The following is a 10348-nucleotide window of genomic DNA, read 5'->3' on the forward strand; positions in this document are numbered from 1 at the left end:
CACACACACACACACACACACACACACACACACACACAAACGCACACGCACAAACAGCATACACACATACACACAGCGCACGCATGCACGCACGCACGCACCTTATATGTCATGAAGATCTGGCAGAATAATTACTTTAAACCTGCATGGTGTCCCTATTTGGGGCAGGTTAAAATATTTTCATATATTATTTTCGCAACAATTCAAGAATAGCAGATCTACAACCTCACAACACATCACATCATGATGAGCTGTGGCTTTGTAGACTTTCACATTTAAAAGTATAAAACAGGGCTTAAGTTCAGGCTCCATTCCCACTAACTTATCAGACATTTCACATACTGTAAGACAACTTCAGGGGGAAATTGTGTAAAATGTTTTATCATCAGCTCGACGTGGAATTGCACCACCATACTACCTATAGTAGGCCACCTACCTTCTCCATCTCTTTAATCTATCTTATTCGATTTCTGACGTTCGTCCAATCTCTTTCTTTGCCCCCGGTGTTCTGTTCCTGCCTCGTGTCTTTCCGTTATGCGCTGTGGGAGGCAAGATAATTGGGCCTGCAGCCATGGAGCAGTGGTGGAAAAAGTACTTTTTTTACCTAAGTAAAAGTACGAATACTGCAATATAGAAATTATTTGTTACAAGTATAAAAGTCCGGAATTCAAAATGTACTAGTGCAAACGTATGGGCATCAAAATGTACTTAATGTACCAAAAGTAAAAGTACTCATTGTGCAGAATGTCCCATTTTCAAGTATCATGTATAACAGTCTTTTGAAAATAGCAGTTCTACAAGCTCTACAAGCTCGAGCTTGTAAATTGGCTATTTTCAAATGGCCGAAATGAAGTGGTTAATGTATGTTTTTTTTGTGATAATAATCAAAATCTATAATGTAACTATAGTAACTAAAGTAAAAGTAAAAGTGCAATATTTGGATCCGAGATGTAGTGGAGTAGAAGCAAAAGTATTGGAAATTGGAAATACTCAAGTAAAGTACAAATACCTCAAAATTGTACTTAAGTACAGTACTTAAGTAAACGTACATACTGTCCAGGAGGGGAGCTGCACAGCAGCACTCAAATCTTTGCCGGCTAATGTAGGAGGATGACTGCATGCTCTGTCATGAAGAATGCTTGGAGCACAGGTGGGGCATCTATCTTCATTACGCTGCCACGGATCACTGAGGGGCCTTAAGTTCACACACATCACTCATTCACACAAAGCAACGTTACAGTAACCTCACTCAGACCTTTACTGCATGTTGTGTGTTGTGTAGTGTCATGGCCGTGTAGTGTCATGGCCGTGTAGTGTCATGGCCGCGAGCCGCCCCAATGCATTTCCAATGGGAGTCACATGGTTTGACACAACATTTGTGTTGTATGAAGGGGAGGGGCGCAGTCGAAACACAGCCGAAAGCCATACAACAGCTTGTAGTCCAAAATGTGGACTACAAACCATGTGACTTCCATTGGAAATGCATTGGGGCGGCCATGACACTACACGGCCATGACACTACACAACACACAACATGCAGTAAAGGTCTGAGTGAGGCCTATACCTCCGGTCAGTGGTGGAAAGTAACTAAGTACACTTGAGTACTTGAGTATTTCCGATTTCCAATACTTTTACTTCTACTTCACTACATCTCAGAGGCAAATATTGTACTTTTCTCCACAACAACTATTTGAAAACCTTAGTTTACTAATAGATTGTGATTATTATTACAAAACATAGACCATTTGAAAATGGCCGAACTACAAGCTCACAATGCGTTGCGATGTGACACATTGATCTCACATGTAGATGTGCTATTTTCAAAAGATGTGGGACATTCGAGTACTTTCTGCTTTTACAAAGTCAATTTTGCATTCCAGACGTTTACTTGTAACGGAGTAGTTCTACATTGTATTATTATTATGTAGTATTGACACTTTTACTTAAGTAAAACATGTGAGTACTTTTCCCACCACTGACACAAAGCAACTTTACAGTAACCTCCAGTGTGAGGAACAAGGAAACGTGTTCCCCTGGCAGACCAGTGCTCTAAGGTGTAATGCACTGGTGGTGAATTTAGTCATTATGTTGTTGCAGGTCGGCCTACCTTTCATCATTCTTGTCTCTCTGTGACAGGGGTATAGACATTAAGGGAAATTTGACACTGGTCCTCCGGACCAGTACATTTTCAAGATCACTGGCCCCACCATTGTAGCTACAGGCCTAGGAATATTATTTTTGAATTGACAAACAACAGTCAAGTGTGTGCGTGGGCTCAGCCAGATGGCCATGGAACTCTGTGCACAAACACAAACAGAGCCACCAGATAGAAAACCCATTGGACTAAGCCAAATTATACTGTAAAACAGCAAAAGTAAAACTGTCTGACACATTGGAAAGAAGCAACACAAAAGCAATGTGCAAACACGGCAGCAAGATTTGTGAGCTGCTGTGATAGGAGGATATCAAATGGAACACAACCACCCTAAAGACTATAATCATTGCGTATTCCTGCACTATATCTGCATCAGTGATCTTGGTACAAAGAAATCGATTTATTGGAGATTCTGACTTTCAATTGTATACATTTTGTTTTGATTGTATTGTTCCACTTTTTTGCTTTGGCAATGTAAACTTACGTTTTCTCATGCCAATAAAGCCCTTTGAATTGAATTGTGTGTGTGTGTGTGTGTGTGTGTGTGTGTGTGTGTGTGTGTGTGTGTGTGTGTGTGTGTGTGTGTGTGTGTGTGTGTGTGTGTGTGTGTGTGTGTGTGTGTGTGTGTGTGTGTGTGTGTGTGTGCGCGCACTGCACACGCACTCATATAAGTGTGTGTGCTTGCCTGCTTAAATCTCTCATGCGGATTTCTGAGCAATATGAGTGACACTGTAAACCTGATCTAGGTGCTAGTCAGACCTGATCAATAATTCACTGTGCTCTGCTGGGGTCACTGGAGTGTACTGCTGAAAATGATAGACACAGATGGGAGAACTTTTATGCATGCCAACCTTGAGTGAAACTGCACATTTCAGCTTAGAAAATAAAAAACTCTAAAAGGTTTTGGTGCTGAACCACCTATTTCAACCCAGAAAGGCCCAGGGTTTTATTTCTCATTATTTCTCACAATTTAATGACTGCACAGTGCCATCTGTTGTTCAAAACAGAGAGACACTACTAGCACACTAAGCTTCTCAAGTTCCACATGAAGCTGGGACACTGACCTTTCAGGAAAAAGTGGCAAAAAAGAGTACTTATGCCCTATTTCAAAAGGGTGGAAAATAGGAGATCTACAGGCGATGTGACACACTGTGAACTTGTAGATCGGCTACTTTTTTCCATATAAAAGAAATGCAGGTTGAAAGACAACGTACAGTATGTGTGTCACTTGTAGACAAATGCAGATGAGTGGGAAGGGATTGCGATCATAGACTGTAAAAAAAAATATTTTTGAGGTTAAATGCAAACTCAATAGGGCAGTGTTTCTCAACCTTTTTTGGGACAGTGCCCCCTATCCAATATCCAGGTCCCTATACCCTACCCATACCCAATTTAAATGTAAGCTTTTATACGATTTGTTTTATTGTGTATTGGGTTGCTTATATAATTTAGAAAACAAATCGGATTTTACATTAAGCTGGACTGTATGTGATTATTATGTATTTATTGGCCAGTATCATGGTCAGTATCATGTCAGATATGGTCAGTATCATGTCAGAATATGGTCAGTATCATGTAAGATTATGGTCAGTATCATGTCAGTATAATGGTCAGTATCATGGTCAGTATTATGTCAGTATCATGGTCAGTATCATATCAGTATCCTGTGAATATCATGGTCAGTATCCTGTCAGTAGCATGTCAGTACCATGGTCAGTATCATGGTCAGTATTATGTCAGTATCCTGTGAATATCATGGTCAGTATCCTGTCAGTAGCATGTCAGTACCATGGTCAGTATCATGGTCAGTATCATATCAGTATCCTGTGAATATCATGGTCAGTATCCTGTCAGTAGCATGTCAGTATCATGGTCAGTACCATGGTCAGTATCATGGTCAGTATCATAACAGGGCTGTCAGGCCATGTCCCAGGTCATATCTAACCATAGCCAACAGTACCATGGTCAGTATCATGGTCAGTATCATAACAGGGCTGTCAGGCCATGTCCCAGGTCATATCTAACCATAGCCAACAGTACCATGGTCAGTATCATGGTCAGTATCATAACAGGGCTGTCAGGCCATGTCCCAGGTCATATCTAACCATGGTCAGTATCATAACAGGGATGTCAGGCCTCCCAGGTCATATCTAACCATAGCCAACAATGTATCACATCGTGACAAGTTGTTAGCTTGTAGATGTGTTTATTCCCCAGCACAACAGAGTATAAATTAGTAGCCTTTCCAGACATGCTTCCACTTGTATAAACCCCATTTGACACTTGCAAATCTAGCCAATATTCCATCAGCATCCCAATAAAAGACATACACACAATTCAGAAACCACGCCTCATTTGACTGCACAGTTAATGAAAAAAGACTAGGATGAAATGAAGAAAATGGGCACTTGATATTAAACTGAAGCCCACCCAAGAGCACCTCAGCACCCACCTTTAAATAACATAGCTTCCATCTCTGTACACTCCCTGGAGGGCTGTACCGTCCCCGTTGAGAAACACTACTCTAGTCTCTAGGGGGAGGTAATTGCCATCCACTGGGACCCCAAATGACACCCCTGCCCTGCCATGAAGTCGTCTCATTGGAATAAGGTCACGCTTAAGAGCTCCTAAACTGATGCTTAATCAATAACCTTTTGTTCAGTGCTAAATTTAGTCCCGGGATCAACTTTGTATCGGATTGTCACAATTGTCCTTTTACAGCGCAGTCAGGGAGGATCTATCCACCCCCTCTCCTTGTCAGTACAACCTCTGATTGCACTTATAGCTGATAGGGTCAAAAGTATTGGATATACCCCATACGTCTGCTAGGGACCAACCTAGAAGACAGAAATGTCTGTAACTGGATACAAAATAATGACCTGACCATAGTGGTTTGCATGGGAGAGAAGGTGATTGCCCCACCTCTACCCCTCCCCCCTCCTTTTTATCAATGTATTTCTATTCCAACCTGTACATGTAGATTTAAGTTTGAGAAATCTTAATTGTTTGTTGTCACTGTTGTCATTGTGAGTTGGTCAGTATCATGCATGGGACCCGAATGGAAACAAGACCGCAAGGTCTTTAATCGGTGCTGTCCTTTTGGTCCAATGCTGTGCTTGACTATACCCTGTACTGTTTGCATCTTATTGTCTAATACAATTATCAATCAATTCATATACGTCAAGTAACAATACTAGAGGTTCTGTTACAGGCAAAGTAATGTAAAATAGTTAGAGCAGTGGTTCCCAAAAAAGGTGTGCCTTGGAATTTTAAGACAACCATATTATTGCAATACAATACAAATATTCTTGTATAATCATTCTTTAATTTACTATATCAATAAAAAAAAGAAAGAGAAGATCTGCTAGCCCACAATGTGTCGACATGTCTTGAGATTTTGACTTGCCCATTGGTGCACCTTGGGCACAAAAAGTTGGGAAAGCACTGAGTTGGGGGAATAAAATAGGAGAGATGTAGGATGTGTAGCCTTTGTTGCTTGGAGTACCACAGGTGTTGACTTGTCACGGGATAATGGGACAATGGATTGTGTACACTAGAGATTATAGACTTAACCCTATCGAAGCAGATTTGGCTCAAAAAAGGGATTCAATTAATTCCGCTCATATGCCACTAAAATGTGGAACGCCCTACCAACAGCCAACGCGAAATGTGAATCCCTTGACTCCTTCAAAACCGCTCTCAAAGAGCACCTACGGACGGCTGCAATTCGAACCTGGCCCCTGTGAAAAAGGTCAGAGTCCCCCCAACACTTTCCCCCCCCATACTGTACATGTTTATCCCTTTTTTTACTTGCTTTATATGATGATTCCCTGTTTTTCATAAAAGTGTATATTTGTGCGTCTTTAAATGTGCTGATGACTTGAAAATGGTGGACAAGTCTTAGTGCTTTTCATGGTTTCGTCCTCGTAGCAGTTTTTGTATTGACCTGTGCTTTCGTTTGAAATGTACCCATTCTACATACTGTGAATATAATTTTCAATCAATCAATCAAGTTGTATAATGAGGGACTGCGAAGGATATAAGGACGAGGGGGGGTGTCACAGGCAGTGGTGAGCTGGCGGTAGGGCTGTCCAGGGCGCCGCCCCGGTAGTTCCGACACCGCACGCACCGTCGCATACACCCCACATGCAATTCAAATGAGCTTTATGCACACGCGCGACATACAGCCCTACTAGTTAAAAAATCCACAGCACCCCACTGGTCACACGTTTAAATACCATCAATCAAACTCAGATGTGTGCAAACATGACTAAGGACTTTATTAACCAAATCATTTTCCCTGTAATATCCACAAATAAAAGTGATCTCTTTATATATATTCACATTGTATAATTTCATAGTGTGACAAAAAAAACATATTTTTTTTATTTTTTTCATTTGGATTTCCAGCCATTCCTTATAATTGTCATTTGATCAGTCGCCATGCAGTCGTTTGGAAAGGTTGGAAAAAAAGGAAAAAAAAACGTTACGATTGGTCGGCATTGGCGGTCGTGTCAGACTCCTTTGTCCTCCGCTTCCATTGGCCCCTCAGTTACCCAATCACAGATTTCATCACACTGCGACAATAACGTAAAAATAAATTAAGTAAGCAACGTTCTCCCATTTAGCGCTCCACAGTCCTCCTCATTTCCTTTTTGTTTTTTTGTTGTCTTTTTTTTAGTTTTTTTTTAGACATTTTTCTATTTTTATATAATAATAATAATGACTATAATTATATCCGATATAAATTCAATAGTATTTTTTTCTCTTTCTCAAATTTTTAAATAAATCATTTTGGCAATCTTCATAATGTTGTCACTTTAGCATAAAAGAATACTCGAGTACAAAATAAAAACTGTGAGAAAAAACTTCATCAGACAGCCAGGAGAAGAGGAAGGGGGGGGGGGGGGGTGCAAAGAGTGTGAACAACAGTTACACAACGGAGTGAGTGAGTGTGTGTGTGTGTGTGTGTGAGAGAGAGAGAGAGAGAGAGAGAGAGAGAGAGAGAGAGAGAGAGAGAGAGAGAGAGAGAGAGAGAGAGAGAGAGAGAGGTAAAGAGAAGGAAGAAAGGTAGAAAGGAAGAAAGGAAGAAAGGAAGGAAGGAAAGAAAGAAAGAAAGAAAGAAAGAAAGAAAGAAAGAAAGAAAGAAAGAAAGAAAGAAAGAAAGAAAGAAAGAATAGCCTCCAGGTTCAGATGCCCATGGGAAACAGATCTATATACAACATCAACTGTTGTGGAAAAAACTGTCCATCCATCCAACATCTGTGGTCTGTGGTGTGCCTCCTCTTGTCCGTCCTGGTACAGTGTTGTATGCATCTGCAGTAGTCCAGTGTCAGCAGCAGTCTCCAGTGGGTGGGTTGTCCCAGTGTTATACCAGAGTGTACGACTTGGCATAGGGGTTGTTGCTCTGTTTCAGGTGTCCTCTGGAGTCCAGCAGGGACTCCTGTGAGGTGCTGAGCTTGGCAGCCTGTGCTTGGGCCAGGTCCCCCGAGGCGGCGGGGCCCTCTCCCCCCCGGGCGTCTCCCCTGGCCTCTCCTCGGACCTCTCCCCGGGCCTCTCCCCTCTCCCGGGGCTCTCTGTGGGGCAGGGTGGAGGCGGTCCCCGGTTGCCACTGCTGCACCTCTCGGGGCGAGGGCACCTCCATGGGGGTGGGCTCCATCGGAGGGGGCCTCTTCAGGGTGCGGCTCCTCTGGGGCTCCAGGCAGGTCTGGCCCATGGCTCCTCCTCCACCTCCCGTATCCCCAGTAGCAGCACCAGCAGCAGCACCAGCACCTCCTACAGCTCCCACGCAGCTGCTGCTGCTGCTGGCACCGCCACCTCGAGCCGCTGCTGGCACGCCGCGGTTCAGCAGGAAGTCCATGCGGAGGTAAGGTGGCAGGTGGACCAGCTCGCCTCCTGAGGAGTCACACACACATGCAACGGTTAGTTAAGCCCATTAAGACCTGAGAACCAGTCAACAAATGCCTTCTAAATCAGTAGTTATCAAACCTTTTCGTGCCAGGGACGATTTGTGTTTAAAAAGATCACATTTATTCAAACATGTTCAAAAAGATGTACAAGCTTGCAGTGCGGCACAAAGTGACGAGCTGTGAGCTCATAGATCTTCTATTTGTGAATAGCCAATGCTGAAATCTAAAATGACGCAGATGCTTTCCCGGTTATACTTAAGAAAGCAAACATATCATTTTCTTAATTCTGAATGCACAACTATGTTTTATAATTGAATAGTCCTAGCTAGTACTTTTTTTTTTGTATAGGCAACATTTGTGGGGGAACGTACTCCAAGATCTTTCCATCTGGCATTTGAGAGGGGTTTAGAGTTTCCAATGTTTGATATTAAAAGATTGCAGATCAAATCTCCCATTCTGATGCAAAATTCAGTGCTGCAATGCATCAGGGAGATTGTTTCTTTGCACAGCCCTGTGAGATACATGAATACATACAGTGCATATACTGTGTACATACAATACATGCAGACAGTGCATGAACACACCCCACGCATGCACACACAACCCACGCACGCACGCACACACACACACGCACACGCGCACACGCACACGCACACGCACACACACACACACACACACTGTGTGCATGTGCGTTCAGAAATGCGCTTTTAATCCATTCTAATTTCAAGAATTGTCTAATCTTTTACTCGTGTCCCATGATACCAACGGTTTGAATACCCAGCAGAAATACGGCAGCAGAAAGTAATGCATTCATACTTTTACATTATTTCACTCCTCTATGCACAGGGATAGTGATTTATATAATTCATTCATCATCATATTCTGCATGCTTCACCAGGAACCACATCTACTGCATTTTCAGAAAATGTACTGCATGATTATGGAGCAGACCATAATAGGATGTTCAACTATGTTATCTAATCTCCACTATCATATTAAGTTAGAGATTCTTCTCCTTTAATAATGTTATAATTTTTCATTCCTACAGGAAAGCTCAGGGGAGGATTACAGTACATCTTCTTAATCTGTTATCTAATTCCTATTCAAACGACTCTCCATTACTCACGGGGCTATCACATGGAGCAGGCCTGCATTGGTAGTTTGAAAGAAAAAACTCTCCCCAGTACGCCTGTGGTTTATACAGGATGAGAATGAGCTTTATTCGGAGCCGGAGGATTTGGCAACATGTGTGCCAAGATAAACCAAGTCAGATTTAATACAGCACTGTATTTAAAAAAGCTTCTCCACCTTGAAGTAATTGAATGGGGACGACAACGAGAGAGAGAAAGAGAAAGAGAGAGAGAGAGAGAGACACAGACACAGACAGACAGACAGACAGACAGACAGACAGACAGACAGACAGACAGACAGACAGACAGACAGACAGACAGACAGACAGACAGACAGACAGACAGACAGACAGACAGACAGACAGACAGACAGACAGACGGGAGGGAGGGGACGTCGGGAGACTGTTGTTCAGGGCAGGCTTCAGGCGCTTACAACTATTTTGTGAGATCTTTTAGATTGTTTCACATTGTTTGAAAATTCACTTTCACAAAATTCACTTTCACTTTCACAAAAAGTGTGGCATTTTGTGAAACCTTTTGAAAAGTGATGAAAAGTGACACCATGCATGTTGAAAGTGGTTTCACCTATAGTTAAGTGAGCTGCTCCTCACATAAAGAGGGCGGTCAGGTTACCAGAGGCAGCAGGGTGTGAGCGGGAGATTGAACACTTGATTAGCAGAGGAGTTCTCTCTGTACAGTTCCAACAACACTGGAACAGAAATCTTTCAGGGGGTCTGCTGAGATCAGCAGGCTGTAACTATTCTACTGTGTTCCGCCACACGCACGCACGCACACACACACACACACGCGTGCACACGCACACGCACTGTTCTTAATGATCGTACAGATATGCCTGTCTCTGCAGATTCATTCCCACACACGACCTCGAGGCTGAAATGGTCGGGATCACTGGAGGCCAAGAATAATTTATAGGGCGTTTAATAAACCTGATTAGAGGCAGCGGAGATGATGAATGGCAAGCAGCGTTAATTGAATTAAATATAGATTTAAGTGTTTCTATGGAAGCTTATTAGGAATTCATTTCTAAAATCCATCAGCCTGTAACTTGCAGATTGCGGTGTAATGGGACAGTGCATGTATCCATAATACAATGGCAAGTCTATGCCACGCTATTAATCTCAGTGTCTGTACAT

General features: G+C 42.5%; 1 protein-coding gene across 2 annotated transcripts in view; it reads right to left on the reverse strand.

The window, feature by feature from the left end:
- Positions 1-7504: 7504 nt before the first annotated feature.
- Positions 7505-10348, reverse strand: part of dscamb (Down syndrome cell adhesion molecule b) — a gene marked incomplete at its 5' end in the record, with an annotated part of 234817 nt that continues 231973 nt past the window's right edge. For both annotated transcript variants that reach the window (XM_079515045.1, XM_079515044.1), the window contains one exon: positions 7505-8050. In XM_079515045.1, coding sequence (XP_079371171.1) covers positions 7524-8050 — 527 coding nt within the window. In that variant the 3' untranslated portion in view covers positions 7505-7523. The remainder of the gene's footprint in view (positions 8051-10348) is intronic.

The sequence above is a fragment of the Electrona antarctica genome (assembly GCF_951216825.1).
Source record: "Electrona antarctica genome assembly, chromosome: 11".
Taxonomy (NCBI): domain Eukaryota; kingdom Metazoa; phylum Chordata; class Actinopteri; order Myctophiformes; family Myctophidae; genus Electrona; species Electrona antarctica.